General features: G+C 44.2%; 3 protein-coding genes across 6 annotated transcripts; 2 read left to right on the top strand and 1 right to left on the bottom strand.

Annotated features, from left to right (window-relative positions):
- The first annotated feature begins 2 nt into the window (after nt 1-2).
- On the top strand, nt 3-1,012 carry His4r (Histone H4 replacement). The gene is made up of 3 exons (XM_030383968.2): nt 3-108; nt 357-567; nt 630-1,012. The coding sequence occupies exons 2-3, from the start codon at nt 388-390 to the stop codon at nt 759-761; spliced, it is 312 nt and encodes a 103-aa protein (XP_030239828.1). The 5' UTR covers nt 3-108; nt 357-387; the 3' UTR covers nt 762-1,012.
- On the bottom strand, nt 1,004-18,236 carry LOC115562433 (protein Cep78 homolog). 3 transcript variants are annotated; one of them, XM_089265449.1, is made up of 9 exons: nt 17,681-18,236; nt 17,482-17,593; nt 4,046-4,349; nt 3,791-3,981; nt 3,488-3,664; nt 3,250-3,424; nt 2,711-3,194; nt 2,264-2,645; nt 1,004-2,203 (listed from the first exon to the last, which is right to left on the bottom strand). In XM_089265449.1, the coding sequence occupies exons 3-9, from the start codon at nt 4,344-4,346 to the stop codon at nt 1,538-1,540; spliced, it is 2,376 nt and encodes a 791-aa protein (XP_089121575.1). In that variant the 5' UTR covers nt 4,347-4,349; nt 17,482-17,593; nt 17,681-18,236; the 3' UTR covers nt 1,004-1,537. The 3 variants fall into 3 exon arrangements, with proteins under 3 accessions (XP_089121575.1, XP_089121574.1, XP_030239822.1); XM_089265448.1 differs by having other exon boundaries at nt 2,264-2,663; nt 17,681-18,233; XM_030383962.2 differs by having other exon boundaries at nt 2,264-2,663; nt 17,482-17,588; nt 17,681-18,233.
- Cad88C (cadherin 88C) lies at nt 4,641-17,768 on the top strand. Of its 2 annotated transcripts, XM_089265443.1 has the most exons (12): nt 4,641-4,949; nt 5,056-5,431; nt 10,856-12,382; nt 12,446-12,646; nt 12,703-13,498; nt 13,564-13,972; nt 14,029-14,683; nt 14,744-15,338; nt 15,396-16,432; nt 16,487-16,881; nt 16,940-17,084; nt 17,147-17,768. In XM_089265443.1, exons 3-12 carry the CDS (start codon nt 10,869-10,871, stop codon nt 17,343-17,345), a joined length of 5,946 nt encoding a protein of 1,981 aa, XP_089121569.1. In that variant the 5' UTR covers nt 4,641-4,949; nt 5,056-5,431; nt 10,856-10,868; the 3' UTR covers nt 17,346-17,768. The 2 variants fall into 2 exon arrangements, with proteins under 2 accessions (XP_089121569.1, XP_089121568.1); XM_089265442.1 differs by having other exon boundaries at nt 4,641-5,431.
- Nucleotides 18,237-18,594: the final 358 nt, after the last annotated feature.

Below are 18,594 nucleotides of genomic sequence, written 5' to 3'. Positions count from 1 at the left end.
CTGTGTTTTGGTATTTTTTGCCTTATATATGTACGTGTTATAAGGTTTATATTTTGGGATAAACGCTTTCAATAGCACAGTCACATTGCTTAAAAAGTTTCTCGAAAGGTTGGTGAGCGTTTCCAGCAACAAATTGTAAAAAAAAAAAAAATAGAACAAACATTTTTATTGACTTACATTGTTAGCAAATAATTAAACTTCACTCGCTGTTTGCGTGCTCATAAAACACAATGTACCTAAATATTTTTGCTTTCATTTGCATTTTAAATATGGCGTCATATCAAAATGGCGATTCCTGTTTTTTTCTTTTTGCATTGAGCCATCTAATGATGAAATTTATGTATGTATCTTTACAGCACAACGTAAATCTAAACTTCTATCAGCAAAATGACTGGACGCGGTAAGGGAGGTAAAGGATTGGGCAAAGGAGGTGCCAAACGCCATCGTAAGGTGTTGCGAGATAACATCCAAGGTATTACTAAGCCGGCTATCAGGCGTCTGGCCCGTCGTGGTGGAGTCAAGCGTATTTCTGGATTGATCTACGAGGAGACACGCGGTGTACTCAAGGCAAGTCATTTAGTCACTTAGTTAAAAAAGCACAACCACCCTAATATATAATAATACTTTAGGTGTTCTTGGAAAACGTCATTCGTGATGCTGTCACTTACACCGAGCACGCCAAGCGCAAGACCGTAACAGCCATGGACGTGGTCTACGCCTTGAAGCGCCAGGGACGCACTCTGTACGGTTTCGGCGGTTAAATGCAGCAGTATCAATAGCAGGAGCCGACGACAAATAAAAAGAGTTGAATGACGCATCAATTGAAAGGGATTGGAATTAATCGATACACATATACTATATAATATATATATGATATAAATGCAGCAGACATTTTTAATCCTCAATCAACTTATACTCATGTATTTGAGCAAATTTAAACAGTAGCAGAACTACATAATGTATTGACAATTAAGTAAATATTATTCCATTATAACATTCTACATTCGAGGAAGGCGCAAATACTGATTTATTAACAATTTCAATTGGGAGGGGATGCTAAATTGGGAGTTTGATCGTAACGTTCGTACAGCCGCTTTGCAGTGGATTCGTTCGTTCGTTCTTTTTTTTTTTTCGTATTTCTTCTGCTTCTGCTAGTAACAAAATTGCATAAATCTTGGCGCTTGGCATTCGTGTTCTTTTTTTTTAGATTACTCAAATAACTGCTGAATAGATCAATATTCCAATATACATGTATACATATACATACATATATACATATAAAAATATCTATATATATATACATATATCTATATATGTACATAATAATCGCAACAATACGTGCAAAATCAATATCTTCAAGCGTTAGAATGGATCTCAATGGTAACTGAAAATTTGGTCCTACGCTCTGAATGTTATCTTTGTGGTGGGGCGCTTGATTTCTTCCTTTATCATTTCGAGCTGTTTGGACTACTACAAATACTTCCAGTTTTTAGGTGTTGTGTTGTGTTGTGTGTTGTGGCGGCCTCCGGCTTAGTATTCAATGATTTTTCTCTGACTTTTTTCTCTGTAGCTCCAAGTAGACGGTGCGCGGCGAGACAATCTGATCGCCAGCATCCTTAACTTGAATGATCTCCTCCTGCTCCTCCTCGTAGTGGGAAGTGCGGCGTACGAATACTTTCATGCCTGACATGCCGCTGCCACTGTCGTTGCCATTGCCATCCGACTGGGCACGGGTGGTGCTCTCCGTCTTCTCGCCCTCGGAGTCAGAGTCGTTATTTGGCGAGTCCTGCGAAGACTGCTCCATATTGGCCATAAAGGTCTCCACATGCACATAGTCGCTGTTCTTCACCTCGCGTCCGTGCGGCGAATCCATTGATTGCTTCGATTTGTGACGCTTCTTGGCCGACTTACCATTAATCTTGCGCTCCAGCTCAGCCATGTACAAGGCCATCTGACTGTTGCCTATCTCGCCGTACTGTTTCTTGATCTTGGCACTATTCTTGTGGCTATCGTTGCGCACACCATCCCCAATGTACTCGGGCTCATAGTGGGAGTTGCTGTGCTGCTTCTGCATCATCTCCTGGTGCTCATAGTACTCGATCTCCTCACGGCTCTCGTAGCGCTCGCGCTCCATTTGCTGCTCATTGACCAGACAGCTGTCGCCAATGTCCACCTCGAACTGGACATTCGGATTGAGCTTGAACTGCAAGAGGCATGGGAAGTGATCAACAAATATTTGATTGGCTTATTTATCAGGTCTTACATCACGCTCGTTGGCAAACTCGTGATCCGATTTGGATTCACGTTTCTTGGCTTCCTTGGCACATGCCTCCACATACTTCATCTCGCTGCGCACCTTGCGCACCTGCAGCTGCTGACGCAACTGTGGATTATCGGCCATGGCTTGATATGCCTGCTGCTGCTCTTCATCGTCTTCGTCCTCCTCTTCATCCTCCACGTCCACCTCCAGATCCTCGGGCGACAACTCCAGATGGTGTTGGAGCTGTTGTTGTTGCTGTTGCTGCTGCTGCTTCTGTTGCTTCCGTAGAGTTGCGTTGGCGCTGCGTGGCGTGGAGTCCGAACTGGTGACAGCGCTATTGACCAGCGGCCCGGAGGGAGTGACCAGTTGGGGCCCATTCTTATAGCTGCTGAGCAGACGAGGACTACAGGAATTAAGGCTGCATGGACTAAGTATTCGATGTTAAGTTACGTTTTGTTGAAGGACTGCATGTAGTCGTTCTTCACTAGCACATAGCCCTTGGGCAGAGCTGTGGCCTCGACCACCTTCTCCGGCAACGGCGGTGGTGGAATCAACGGAGCCGATGCGCCCTGGCCCATGGACATCAGCTGATGGTTGAGCTTCTCATTGAGCTTCTCGGCCTTCTTGCGCAACGTGCGCTCCAAGGACAACTGCTCCTCCAGCGTCTTGGTGTGCGCGAGCAGCTGGGAGATGCTGTACTTCTGGGTCTTCGGCAGGCTCTGCAGGCCATTGATGCAGCTCAGGTCGTACTTCGGCTCGTTCATCTTCTCCTCGTCCTCCTTGCCAAAATGATCGCGTATCTGGCGCATGAGGAACTTGCTAATGCCAGGATTGTGGCGCACATTGAACTCGGTGATGGCGCTGTTCAGACTGAGGCACTCGAGGATTATGTTCGCACCACAGTCGGTCAGGCCGCAGTTCTCCATATCGACGGCTGGATGAATGTGCTCAGATTCAGAGTTGATTGCAAATTAACTCAGTCTACTCACTCTTGACCCAGGCATCCTCCTTGAGCACCTCGGCTATTGGCCGCACTCCATTGTCGCCCAAGTCCGGATTGTTGGCCACCGCAATGTAGCGTAGACCCGCGATCGAATCAACATCGACGCTGCGATATCGCAGCGACTTCTCCCAGCCCTCGGAGTACCGCGTTATCTTTTGCATCTGCAAAGACTTGGTTAGCCCACCCAGCCCAGCTCAGATCTGAAGCCAATCACACAGACGTACCTTAATCATATCAGCAACATAGTCGGCGCCCTTTGAGCTAATATTGCACTCGGAGATGTTGAATATCTCCACGTGATTCAAGTACTTGACGGTGCTGCAAATCGCCTCACAGCCCTTGTCGCCAATGTAAGATTTCTGGAAGCTGACCTCCTTGAGGCAGTCATTGGAGGCTAAAGCCTATTAGAGCAGTTAAACGGTGGTGTAATATTAACGTGGATAACATAGATTACATAGATATTATACATATGCAAGTTCATTAGATCTCAAAGATCGGACACTGGAAATCATAGGACAGTTCCTTACCTTGGCAATGCACTCAATGTAGCCATCCTGCAGCGGCAGACCCTCAAGTTTCAACACGGTGAGATTCTTGTTGAGCTTTACACAATTGGAGATCGCATCGACTAGACTGTTAAAAATGAAACGCGTATATATGACCGGCTTTTGACGGAAGAGCCGTGCACGGTTTTCAGTGTCAATTGGTAAAACAATATCTATTCAAAATATATTAATATATATTATATCTATATACATATTATTGTTGCAGACAGCACTCACTGTTTCCATTGGTGCGGCGCATGCGTATTGCCAATGTCTGTAGCACTAGATCATAGTGCAGTGCCTCGATAATCAGTAGCCATTCGCTGACGCCCAGCTTATCACCCAGCAAATCGAGAAATGTGGTTGCATTCGGATTGGAGCGTATGTCTGGCACCGGTGTCAAGTTCTTGGCACGGCACAGCTCTAAATAACGGAAATGAAAGGAACGGCTCTTGCTCGATTTCTTTACCAGCGGAGGGACCGTTATCACCACACTGTTTCTCTTTTTAGTCTCGCGTCCACGTGCAAAAAGAGACATGTTCTAACATTAAAGAAGAAAGCGAAGGCCAAAGAAACGTCAATTAATTATTTTAAACAGAAGGTGAAAAAGTTATACAATTTTGTTTATCTTGGTTTCATAAATCAAAGTTGATCTCAAAAAGTCATTATTTTATTGTCACGCAAATCCATTAAGAACTTTAACCTTCATGCATAGTTATGTAAACTTAACGCACTTCCGTTTTAAACTTTTTGAACTTCCAACCGCCATCTCTTCCAGCCTTCCACTGAGCTCTCCCGCATTTGCGAATTGTAAACAAACCCACCCCTCTGCGCCTTTAATACAAAACACGCAATGCGCTCGCTCACAGCGCTGGAATTCACGCTTCGTTAATTACTCGCGTGCCCGCACAGTGCAGCCGCATCGTTCGGCTATTTTCGCTGCCGACGCAGACGCAGACGCCGACGCCACTTTGCAGTACGGTGACAACGGCGTCGACGCGACGTCGACAGCGATGTTTCAATTCCCATACAGCACACGCCGGCAGACGCAGCCGCCTGAGCCTGGCCTGCAGTCAGTCGTAGAGCGACAGTTGAGCAAAGCGTTTCGGTTGCCGCTGCGCTGGCTAAATTTCAATAAACGGTAAACAGTTTCGAAAGTGCAATTCCGAATTGCTCGTGTTTTCGTGAGTGTGTGCAGACGAAAGGCAATAAAAAGTGAAGATCGCTTAGAACCTTTTTGTTTTCAGCACGTTCCCGTGGCGTCATGAAATGCCATTAAAGTGAAGTTTCTTGAACAAGTTCCACGAGTGACGGCGTCCCATAAAAGTTCCGCTTCGTGCATTGCCCAATTGCGGCGACACGTTCTTATTGTGCTCTATTTTATGTGCGCGTGTGAGTATGTGCGAGACTTTTGACATCTGCCCAATCGCCAGAGACGTCGTGTGCTGTACTTAAGCCCTGGCGGAGGGTTCGGCAAAATGCGTTACCCTTATACAGAGTGACTAAGGAAGGAAGCAAATGCAAATTCACACCCAAAACTGGATTGTAATGTAATTAACACAAAAGTCGACAGCGTTTCGCATTGCAACGAAGGATACTTGATATTCAACACGAGAACAGAGGGTACGTCTCAATGGGGTAGTGTATAGACAGACCCCTAGGAAATTTGTGCATATCAAAATACTGGATATTTCTGAAGCTTGAGGAAGAGACAGTTATTATGCAGTCGTAGGGCGTAGGTATTAATTAATCCATAAAGCCATGAATATGCATAATTCTGTAGGATCGGAATGAGAATAAATATACCAGCCTATAGAATGGTTTTTAAAAAGTTCTCCCTTTATACGAACATTATTTTGTAAATGTCAAATTCAGCATCTTAAAACTTAAATTTAAGCCATACTAATTAGAAATTAAAATATGAGTTCGAATGCGAATATCATTCAGTAATGGTAAAGTTGAATTTGTAATTATATTCCTATGATTGAAGCCAAGGACTTTGTCAGCTCTAGCGAAGCCAAGCAAAGACGAAGTTGAGATATGAATTCCAATGCGAGCTCGAGTAATTATTTAAGCATGCCAAGTCTGGCAAAGAGGTAACTAACGGATTAGTATCTTTAAATTCCATTTTGTACTTGTATTCGGATAGTTAAACAATCTCTCATCTTTAAGCACCTATATCCAAGTAAGGCTTAGAGAAGGTCGATTATTTAAGCCAAGGACATGGCCAGCTGTAGCACAGCGATATGAATTCGTATGCGAATTCGAGCAATTAGTGGCATATGCAAATGGGGAAGCCTAGAAAAGGAGACGAAGTGTAACTGACGGATTCGTTTCGACACCGGCTTCGTCGACGTTTCAGCCAGCTACGCGTTGGCTGCCGGCATAAGCCACGATTATGCGCATTACCATAAAAGCGGTGCGGATGCGGGGCCCTCCAGCTGAACTCTTGGCTGACTCCGGGGCTATGACTCAAAAATCAAGCTACCGCAACGAAGCTGCATACAGCTCCCCAGTACCAATGACGGCGCCCCCGCTCCCGCTCCCGCACTCGCACTACGCTTTTGTTTTGTCAGCGACAACAACAACGACAACAAATATTGTAACAATAGTTTTTTTTTTTTTGTTTTTTCTGCTGCTGGCGTTGAACTTGACTGCCAGAAGAGAGCCACGTTTCGGAATCGATGTGCATGACAAAAAGGGCTCTAATATGGGGGAGGAAGTGTTTAAATTGGAATAGTCGAGCCATAAGCTCATTTGTTTGCTCACTCGCTCGCTCGTGCGCCGGAAACTGAAGGCAACATGGAGTACACAGACATGGCGAGAGCTGGAGATACCAAATGGCGACTTCAAGTTTCAGCTCCAACGCTTCGGCATATTTTTAATTAAATGAAGCTGTTTTTGTTTTTGTTGCTGTGTGGAGTGTGTGAACACAGATTATCCCCAAAAGCCTGTCTGCGCTGGATGCCATTGCCATGGAAAGCCGTCTGGGGCTGTCAATTGAGCTTGAAACAACAAACTGGAAGTTAGCCACCAAATTATTGTTTATTGGCATTTCCTTGGCATTCAAATTATGTATGAAATTTTATTGTGGTTACATGGGAAACCGCATAATCGAAAAGATATATTCGTATCCATGGGATACACACATTGGATTGTCAAAACAGAATTTCACTTTTTCCCAATACACTGATCAATGGAACTGGAGCCGCTGCTGCTGTTGTCCGAGAACAGGCCAAGCGTTAACAACAAATGGGCGCCTTTGGCCAAAAGCTTCCAATGGCATATCCATTTGTCAGACTCGACCCAAAAAGTTGAGTCGAAGGAAAAGCGGCGTCAACGTCGTCGTCATGCTATATGAACTAACGACTGCAAGTCGCTGGCATTTCCTCACTTAAGTAAATTTCGGGAAATACTTTTATATAAAATGCGTATATCTCTGATATTTGGCGCTCGCTTGGCTTAAAAATTTGCTCTAATTCGCCAAGTTTTTCGAAAATTGGCTGCATGAAAGCAATACCAAGTGTTATATCAAAGCCCCCAAATTGAGGCAATGAGTGTTAATGTGTGTAATTAAGTCGAGCTTATTTCCTATAAATTGTCTAAGTTAGCCTACTTACTTATGCTTTTAATGACTAAGACTGTTTATGGAGCTGTTAGTTTAGTTTGTAGCTCCCATCGAAATCAATTGCTGGCAATTGTGCGAAATTTTATGCTGAAATATTCTAGTTTAGTTTCAGTCACTTTATGATATTTCTTTTACTTTGCATATTTTTGTAACTTTCTAAAATGTTTAACAACGCCAACAGCGCATTAAAAAGAATCTCCAAATTGCTTCTACTATATGAATTATTTCAAGTGAAATCTAAGGCAAACATATTGCAGAACAAAGTTTCTAAAAAGTATTAAACTAAATATTTGTGTAGTTTTTATAACAAACAATATAATATAAAAAAGTATATCAGAAATATGTGAGGAAATAATTTTAAAGGTTACTAGGAAATATATTTTATGGAAGATCAACTTTACAGCTAGCTTTGTATTCTTTTCATTCTCTAATATGAAAATAAGTATCGATAAGTTAATTTTGCATTGAAAATAACTTCGAGCCAAACTTTTTTTAGCAGGTTAAAGTGAGTGTATAGTCCCTATGTAACCAAGTTTTTACATGATATGGTTTATGGGATACCTAGAATATCGACAGCTTCGCATTTCATAACCCAAATAGCCAACATATTTAGCTGTTATTAGCCGCAGTCGTAATCATTGCAGCATGAAATTATAGATGTACATACGACCATATACATAGCATCTATACATGCATACACCTATCATAAATCTGTGGCTGCCACCATCGGCGCCCACCTGCGCTGTTCGAGCCACTGACCAAACAACCCAATTGCCGTACTTTATATAAAAGCGTTGGCCATAAATGCACACACGCGCACACATACACACACACACAAAATTACCTTAAGCAGCATCTAAATACCGCTAAGGAAAATTGTTTTTGGAAAAAACATTAAAAATGGAAAAGAAAATGTTGCATGCGGCGGCTGAAAGCGAAATCAGCTATTATTCCAGACGCAAATGAAATCATTTTTAAATAAAATATTCGCCCCGAGGTGGCATTAACTAGCATTTGAAATTCATAAACGACCTTGTCTACGATTTTTCAACACAAGATATATCTGGCTTTTCAAGAGGTTGATGTAACACGCAATTGCTAATGAGCTGCAAATGTTGCGGCAAGAGCATCAACATTTATGTGTGTGTGTATGTGTATGTGTATCTTATAGATGTCGCTGTATGTCTCTTTCTGTATCTCTGTATCTATATGTCTGTATCTATATCTTTGTATCTATATCTTTGCATCTATATCTTTGTATCTGTATCTTTGTATATATATCTTTGTATATATATCTTTGTATTTATATCTTTGTATCTATATCTTTGTATCTATATCTTTGTATCTGTATCTCTGTATCTGTATCTCTGTATCTGTATCTCTGTATCTATATCTTTGTATCTGTATCTCTGTATCTGTATCTCTGTATCTATATCTCTGTATCTATATCTATGTATCTACATATCTGTATCTATCTCTCTGTATCTATATCTCTGTATCTGTATCTCTATATCTGTATCTCTATATCTGTATCTCTGTATCTGTATCTCTGTATCTGTATCTTTGTATCTATATCTTTGTATCTATATCTTTGTATCTGTATCTTTGTATATATATCTTTGTATCTATATCTTTGTATTTATATCTTTGTATCTATATCTTTGTATCTGTATCTTTGTATCTGTATCTCTGTATTTGTATCTCTGTATCTGTATCTCTGTATCTATATCTCTGTATCTATATCTATGTATCTACATCTCTGTACCTATATCTCTGTATCTACATCTCTGTATCTGTATCTCTGTATCTGTATCTGTATCTCTGTATCTATATCTTTGTATCTGTATCTCTACATCTGTGTCTGTATCTCGGTATATGTACATATAACTGTATCATGTTGCATCTGTTAATTATACCTGTAATTGTATCGAAATCATACAAATCAATCGACGGGCAAAAAGCTTAAACACAAATTGCTTCACAACAACTTATGAAATGTCATAATTGTGAATTCATTGAACTGGCTCCACACGGAGGCGTGGCAATTGCTCTGCTTTCAATCAGCAAAAAGCGAGTTCAAGACAACTTAAACAATGGCAACGCCTTGCATTAATAAGCAAGTTAACTAGCTGGAAGCAATGAAGCTGAGTACGAGATGCATATGACCGATGAATGCATCTATCACACAGTTGAGATATTCACACGCACTACAATCCGATCAGATACAGCTGCAAAAACCACAGAAAAGATATGCCCCCGACAACATTTGCATTCGCGTTGACGAAATGTCAAACTGAAATTTGACTAAGAAATTGAAATGAAAATGGTTGACTAGCAAACACCCTGCATATATACTTTTATATATGTTGAAAATAAAATTTGAATCTACCTTAATTTGACTTATATAGAGAACAACTCTCTTAGCTTTAGCGTAAACTAGGAAATATGCTATATACTGAATTAAGAATGGTTTATAGAATTATGTCTGTATCTCAGAATTCAAAGGAATTGTACTAGATAACATATAGAAATTCAGATCAACCCACTCAATCCACCTATAACACATATGTATGTATATCTGAATATCTGTATACTCGCTTTATAATTTGCAGTTTTCACTTAGATTAACTAGATATGCAATTAATTGGCCAGCAATATATAGAAGCCATATGCAATTAATGATAGCCAAGTAATTTTGCAAAAATGTAACGGTCATTAAACTCAAAAAAACAAATGAAATTTTCCAAAGCGGAATTCCGGGCTAATGCCAAAAGAAAGAAGAAGTCAATGAAAGAAAACAAATTTCGACGCTTAATTAATTTGCCCATAAAACTTTCGCAAGATCTTTTTCTTTTATTTTTTTTTTTTTGTGCACAGACTTCTCACGCAGCCCACAAAGAGCAGAACGTGCTCTACCATCTGGAGGGGGTATGTCTGTCTGTGTGTGTATTTGTGTGTGTGTGTGTCCAGTAGCATTGAGCAACGTTTTGTACGACTGAGCTTTCTGGGCAATTGTGTTGTGTTGCAACGTGCAACAAGAATCAGAGCCAGAGCCAGAGGCAAAGGCAGAACCAGAACCAGAAACGGACAACGGCAATCGCAGAAGAAAGCAGCTAGCCGTACTTCCAGAATTCCAGATACACAGCTCCAAAGCTGTCGCTCTAGTTGTCGGCATTGTCTTTAGTCGCACTCATTTGTAGATGTCTTATTAGGTTTACGTACTTGAAATTTCTCAAGCGAGACTCTTTTAAGGTCATAAGGCACAGAACACACATACACACACACACACACACACACACAGGTGTACATACACACTCGGAGTACCTTTTTGGTACACAATTTTTAATGACATTTTGGGTTAGATAAATATGGGTTAACACTCGTGCTGTTGTTATTGTAACACTCCGTCTATTTTCTAGGTGCCGGTCTAATATGGTCGAGTGCGACCTGTCATGTAGCAGCTGTCGCCGGCAGTTGTCTTCAGGTGCTCACAACATAATAATGTACAAAGCCAAACAATCCAAAGCCATTGCCAGCCTGGACTATAAAAAGGTGCGCTTAAAAGCCCACAGGTGCAGCCCATATCGAATCCTATGCGCAATACTCGTAATATTCATTGGTTTGGTGGCTGCGAATCGACCGCCGCGTTTCGCCATCGATGGGCAGTCGGAGATAGTGCTGAGGCTGAAGGAGAGTCCCGAGACACGGGTGGGCAGTCACATATACACGCTGAAGGGCTACGATCCGGACAACGATCCGTTGTTCTTTGGCAAACGCAATTCGCACGACAGCGAAATCATACGCATCGAGAACACCGGCGGCAACGAGGCGAAGGTCTTTCTGGCCAAGGAGCTGGATCGTGAGACCCAGGACGAATATGCCATAGTGCTCACCCTGACGGACAGTCACTACAGCGATCACAATTACGTGACGCAAAGCTTTCTGCTGCTGGTCGAGGACATTAATGACAATACGCCCATCTTTCTGCCCTATCCGAATGCCATCGAAATACCCGAGGGCAGCGCCCCGGGCGTGATCAGCACACTGGAGGCCACCGATGCCGACGAGGGTGCCTACGGGCAGGTGGTCTACTATCTGCAGGAGCTGGACGGCGACAATGATGTATTCAGCATTTCCACGCACCAGGGCAAAGGCATATTGAGACTGCAAGGTGAGCTGGACTACGAGAGGAAGAGTTTGTATCAGCTGCGCGTTTTGGCCATCGACCGAGCCAATCAGGGCCCCGTGAACACCGGCACGGCGGCCATCTTGGTCAAGGTCAAAGACATTGAGGATCAGCCGCCCGAGTTCGTGGAAGTGCAAGCTGTCGCACGTATCGCCGAGGATGCGCCCGTGGGCACAAAGGTGCTGCGCGTACGTGCCATCGATGGCGATCGTGGCATTAACAATCCCATTGCCTATACGCTGGACGGCAATGATCTGTTCGATATTGATACGCATACGGGCGTGGTCTACACGCTGGCTGTGCTGGATCGTGAGGAGGAGAGCGATCATGTGAATGGGGCTCACATCTTGAGGATCAGTGCAACGGAACTCTCTAGGACAGCCGAAGAGCCCCAAGAGCCAGCAACGGTGCGCACCGAGGTGACCATCATTGTGACCGATGTCAACGATGAGATACCCACCTTCGGCGAGGTCATCTATCGCTGCGAGGTCAATGAGAATGCCCAGACCAATACGCCGCTGAACTTTATCGATGGCGAGGTGCAGAACGTTGTCTACGATCACGATGAGGGCAAGAATGGCACGTTTCGTTTATTTCTCGATCCGCCCAACGATCTCTTTGAAATTGTGCCCGAGCTGGCGGTCAACGAGGCGAACTTTATGCTACGCGTTAAGAATTCCAAATCTCTGGACTTTGAAGATTTCATTGAAGTGAACTTTACCATATTCGCGCGAGAGATCGACGAACCGACGCGCTGGAGGTGCGTTGTCTAAAGGCAATATATTCGATTCCAAAAATTCATTAATCATATTTCCCTTCTCAGCTCGGCTCACGTACAGATCTTTATACGTGATCAGAATGACAATTTCCCAGAGTTCACGCAGGCGATCTACAATGCAGGCGTGCCCGAGAATAGCGAACAGGGCACAATCATAAGCAAGGTGGAAGCGATTGATGTTGATTCCGGCGATTTCGGAACTATGGGCATACGGTATACGAATCTCAGAGGCGGCATTGCACACTTGTAAGTCCATTCAAAGAGATTGTAAGCTAAATCTAAAGTTGAGCCCTAATTCACAGACTACATCTAAATCCCATAACGGGTGTAATTACTATCAAAACTCCGGGAAGTGCTGCTTTCGATCGGGAGATCATTTCACGTCACTATTTAACAGTCGAGGCCATCGATAATGTGGGTCAGGGAAATCGAAATACCGCACAGATCATATTAGACATTCAGGACGTTAATGACAATGCGCCCATCTTTCTGCATCGGCAGTATGAGGCCAAGTTGCTGGAGAACAAAGCCGAGTTTGAGACGCCTCTGCAGGTGGAAGCTCGTGATCTGGATCTGAATGGCACCGAAAACAGTCAGATAACCTACGAGATCGTTGAAGGACTCTATCGCATGAACTTTACGATCGATCCGGAAAGTGGTTTGATACGGCCCCTACACCACTTTGACTATGAGGAACTGGTGGACAGCCATCGACACGCTGTGCGCCAGACGAATGCGGATATGCGAGAGATCGACCTGCTCGTTCGCGCCCGGGACTCGGGCATACCTATGCTGTCCACAGTCGTGCCCGTTCTTATCTATTTACAGGACGTCAACGATAATCCGCCCATCTTTCAGAAGAGCTTCTATGCGAAGACCGTGCCCGAAGACCTGCCAGGAGGCAGCTCGGTGCTACAGGTGCTGGCCATCGATCGTGATGGCTCCTCGCCCAACAATGCGATAGTTTATCGCATACAAACGGGCGCCAGTGACAAGTTTATCATAAACTCGGAGACGGGTGTTATAACTGTGGCTCAAGGCGCCAATCTGGATCCAGATCTGACCGAAAGCAAACGTCTGATCTACACTCTGAATGTGGCAAGTTTCTAAACACAATCCAATAGGAAAGTTTCTTTAAATTAACAAAGTCTTTGCTACCTTAGCTTGCATTGGACGGTGGCCTGGGCAACTCTCAGATGATGAACACCGCAACGGTGAATATTAGCATCAAGGATGTTAACAATAAGCTCCCAGTGCTACAGGATTTACCAACACTGAAGATAGTAGAGAATACACCCGTGGGCACCTTAGTCTATCAAGTGAAAGCCACAGATCCCGACCAGAATCCCATATTGCGCTATAAACTCAACGCTGCGCATTCCGAGGCACGCAACGAGGAGGGCGCCCTGGTGAAGATCACTGAATATGATTATCTGGGAGCTTTCGATCTAGATGCTATAGAAGGCTATTTGAAGGTCGTAAAATTATTGGATCGTGAGAAAGTGGAGCACATCAAGCTGGCCATAACTGTGGAAGATTTGGCAGCTGCCAAGGGCAGACAGATTGTGGAAGGTATGTAATTTTAATGTAAAGTCTAATTAAATCTATTTAACCATTTCAATCCCTAGCTTTCCTCACTATTCAAATCCAGGATGAAAACGACAATAATCCCCGGTTCCGGCAACCTTTCTATAGACAAACGATCACCGAAAACAGCATCAACGGCGTCCTGATTGCCAACGTGCTGGCCTACGATGTGGACAAGAATCGCACCGTTAGCTACGCCCTGGAGGGTAATCCCATCTATCGCAGTCTGGTCCACTTGGATGCACAGACTGGCGAGATTGTGGTGGCCAACAAGATCGATCACGAGCAGCATCAGTGGCTCAACTTTAGTGTGCGAGCGACTGATGCGGGTCTGCCGCCCAGATCCGCTTTGGTGGACGTCTTCGTGAGCGTTCTGGATGAGAACGACAATAATCCCTACTTCATAGGTGGCAGCAAGAACTATACGATCAGCGAGAGCGCTGCCCCAGGCACCCGGGTGGCCACCGTGCAGGCGGCCGATGCCGACTCGGGCGACTTTGGCAAGATCACATTTCTAATGGATCGCATCAGCTCGCAGGGCAAGTTCACCATAGATGCTGATACGGGCGTTTTAAGCGTGGCGGATAAGCTCGATCGGGAGACCAAGGACTCGTACAATCTGGTGATCGAGGCCTGGGACAATTATCAGTTTGGCTTCTTGGCCGGCGAGAGTCGGAATGCGTTCAAGCAAGTTTTGTAAGTAAAGTAAGAGGATCTTGAGAATTCAACCTAATAATGTAAATATTTCTCCGCCAGCATAAATATACTGGATGAAAATGATAATGAGCCTGAGGTCAGCCTGCCGAGCAGCTGCATTCTCATCACGGAATATCATGAGCTGCATGAAAGTATTGCCAGCATTGTGGGCAGGGATGCAGATGATCCTGCCACACCAAATGGCCGACTGGAGTTCGCCATCAGCAAGGGCAACAGAGACGGTCTGTTCGAGCTTAGGCAACTGGATCCATGGAACGCTCAGATCTATGCCAGCAAGACCTTGCGCAACCAATTTGGCAACTACACACTGACCATTAAGACCAGGGATTTGGGCGTGCCTGCCAATGTGGTACTCAATACTCTGGACATCTGTGTTTCGGACTTCAATGATCACGCGCCGGTGTTCGTGAGACCCCTACACAATACCACGGTGCGCATACCGGAAAACGCAACAGTGGGCACCATGATTCTCCAGGCTTATGCTAGTGATGCGGACATTGGACAGAATGCGCTAGTGCGCTATCGGCTCAAGCCCGATCCTCTGGGCAGCTACAAGTTGTTCGAAATTAGGCCCAACACGGGCGAGCTGCTGCTTAAGGAGCGCCTGAACCGGAACAAGCAAAAGATGCATGAGGTCAGGCTGGATTACTGGCTAGCATTTCACAAAAACACTAAACTCTCTCCATTTCAGATAAGAATCGAGGCTTACGATCAGGGACTGCCCACGTCCTTGAGCACAGATCTGGATCTCACCATCTACGTGCGGAATGTGAACGACTACGAGCCGCAGTTTGTAGTGAACGAGATCTCAGTCAACTTTACGGAACACTCTGATCCGGGCGCGGAGCGTATAAAGCTGCCCGATACCGTGGACAAGGATGAGATGGATCTCGATGATCCGGACGAGTCACCCACCCAGGTGTGCTACTTCATTCTGCATGGCAACGAGGCAGGCTACTTCCGCCTGGATCCGGAGACTCATGTGCTGACTGTGGAGCGAGAACTGGACCGAGAGCTGATTGCAAACTTTACGCTGTATGTAAAAGCCACAGAGAACTGCGCCAACGACACGCTGAAGCATGGCCTCCCGGGCCGAGCCATTGCGATAGACAGCAAAGTGAACAGCAGACAGACACAGATGAGCTACGATCGCTTCAAGCACTCGCGCCATTTGCGCGGCCTCAGCCTGGAGTACGAATTGCCCACATCCGCCGAGCCGGAGGCGGTGCTGTCGTACGACAGCTATGTGGATGCGAACAGTGCGGAGAAACTGGACAGCACGGTTGTGTGTGTACGGGTGCGTGTGCTGGACATCAATGACAATCCGCCAAGGTTTCGCTCGAAGATCTTCACCGGCGGCATCACGACCAACGCAGACTTTGGCCAGATTTTCATGCGTGTGGAGGCCTTTGACCCGGACGAGGGCGATAATGCGAAAATCACCTACTATCAGGTGGGCGACATAAGGCAGACTCTGTCCGAAGGTCTGGAGAACGTGCGCAAGGAGCCGTTCCTCATCGATCGGAACACTGGCGACGTGCAGCTCAACTTCGATCCACAGAAGGGCATGAAGGGCTACTTTGACTTTATGGTGCTGGCCAACGACACGCTGGGCATGCGCGATGTGGCCCACGTATTTATCTATCTGCTGCGCGAGGATCAGAAGGTGCGCATTGTGTTCCGACTGCAGCCGGACGAGCTGCGCTCCAGAATCGATACGTTTAGAGAGTAAGTCTACTATTACGTATGTATCTACTTTCATTACTAACTTCCATTCATTAGCACCCTGGGCAATGTCACGGAATCGATTGTCAATATTGATGAGATCAAGGTGCACGAAAATAAAGACGGATCCGTGGACAAGACGAAGACGGATCTGTATATGCATTTAGTCGAGCGCGAGGATAATTCCATACTCGAGGTGTCGGAGGTGCTCAAGCTAATCGACACACACATCGAGAATCTGGACGAACTGTTCAAGGATCTCAACGTGCTGGACACACAGCCCGCCGAGGCCCAGCTGCTCATGGCCAGCCCGACGAAGGGCGCCATGTTCGTGTGGCTTGTGTTCACAAATCTCTTCCTAGCCTCCCTCCTGGTGGTCACATTGGCGCTCTGCGCCTCGCAGCGCAAGGGCTACAAAAGACAGCTGCGCGCCGCCAAAGTCAACATCTTTCGTAAGCTCAGACATCAATACAATCCCAGCCATTGCTAACCTTTCCAAATTGCCACCAGGTGGACACTCTTCCACATCGCTGCAGCATCCCCACGAGCCTGCGACACGAGTGCCCAACACCAACAAGCACAGCGTGCAGGGCTCGAATCCCATTTGGCTGAAGGGGTACGAGAACGAATGGTTCAAGACCGAGGAAACTATAAGGTGGGCATCCAATCGAAACTAGATATATATAGACTAGTCTCAGATCTTGATTTTCTTTACAGCGTTGGCGGTCAGGATTCGTTAGATGATAATTTCCTGGCCATTGGCACACAGGATCTACGCGAAACCCTCAAGGGTACTGCCAAATTGTTCAACAATACGAATGACCTGAATCGGCATTTCAATCTATACAATCAAATTGACAAACTAACGAATAATGCTCAAATCTTAGCGCGGAAACTGGAGACTACAGAGTTATAGCCGATGCAACCGATCGCAATCTAGGCTAAGCCAAACTATTTATTATACTTAGGCTTAAGAATAGTTCATAGGCGTATCTTAAGAATGGACCCATGTAAATATATAGATTTTGGTAAAGAAGACTTTCTATACTTACTGCATTTAATTTCTTGCTTGAGATATTGCACTGTTTTCTAAGAATTCGTTTTTATAATCCTAGTGTTCCCTCGTATTTCCAGACATATAAAATATAACACACAATAGCTGTGCTGGCGCAATATAATAGTAATGGAGGGTTAAGATGTCGTTACAATTGATTAAGAATTGAAAGATCGGATGCTGTTTAAAGAACTTACCACGTCCGTGTTTGTATTCCAATTGGCCGAAGATTATAAATATATAAAATATTTTGATTTGTTACGACTACTTTAACATTCAGACATTTGTAATCATCAAAAACCTTGCCTACTCAGCAACAAAATGATCAATACCGTCATCAACGATTTACTGAATAAATTCCCTATTTTTTCCGCGATCATCAACCAACTTGTAAGTTTTTTTTTCTGTTTTGTCTTTTATTTCTTCTTCGTTTGTCTTGGTTCGGTTTGGTTTGCTCTTTGGCCAAAGCAGACCAAATTCGCTAGGGAATTGGCTGTCCAGTTGGATTATGACGTTCTTCTTCTTTTCTGTTTTTTTCGGTTTTTCTTTGAAATCAAAAATTTAATAAGCAAAAATTTCAAATGCAACTCCAAAATTTAAGTTGGCCGACCGCAAAACGAAGAAAGGTTAACCTTTGATAGATCGCTATAACGCGGCTTTACTGTTTTTTTGAATTGGAACTATGCGTGTGTGTGTTTAGACGAAGGAACTGGATTATTGTCAGGAAATTGTGTTGCTTGATTTATTTTGTATCGCCAGCTCGTCTGACAGTCTGCAAAAGCTTGCTACGAAACCCCCCAGCAACGGGACGCCACCCATATGAAAACTAAAGCAAATGTTCAATTGTCAAGAAAAATGTATATCTATATCAAATATTGTAAGTGAATCCAAATTAGAAGTTCAATCCATACCGAGTAAGGTCTGATTGAGAATTCTTATATATTTATATATCATATTCTATGATAGGGCAGTTAACTAAGTACAGTTCAAATTGAAACTTAATTCAATCACCCATTCCGACAAATTTAGTTTTAAAACATTTTGTTGCAGTTGCCATAAAATCAATATTTTTATTTTTCTTCTATTTTTTTCTCGTTTTCTTTTGCTTATA

The sequence above is a fragment of the Drosophila navojoa genome, chromosome 2 (assembly GCF_054131105.1).
Source record: "Drosophila navojoa isolate 15081-1374.11 chromosome 2, UAZ_NAV_1.0, whole genome shotgun sequence".
NCBI lineage: Eukaryota > Metazoa > Arthropoda > Insecta > Diptera > Drosophilidae > Drosophila > Drosophila navojoa.
This window is presented reverse-complemented; position numbering and strand designations above follow the sequence as displayed.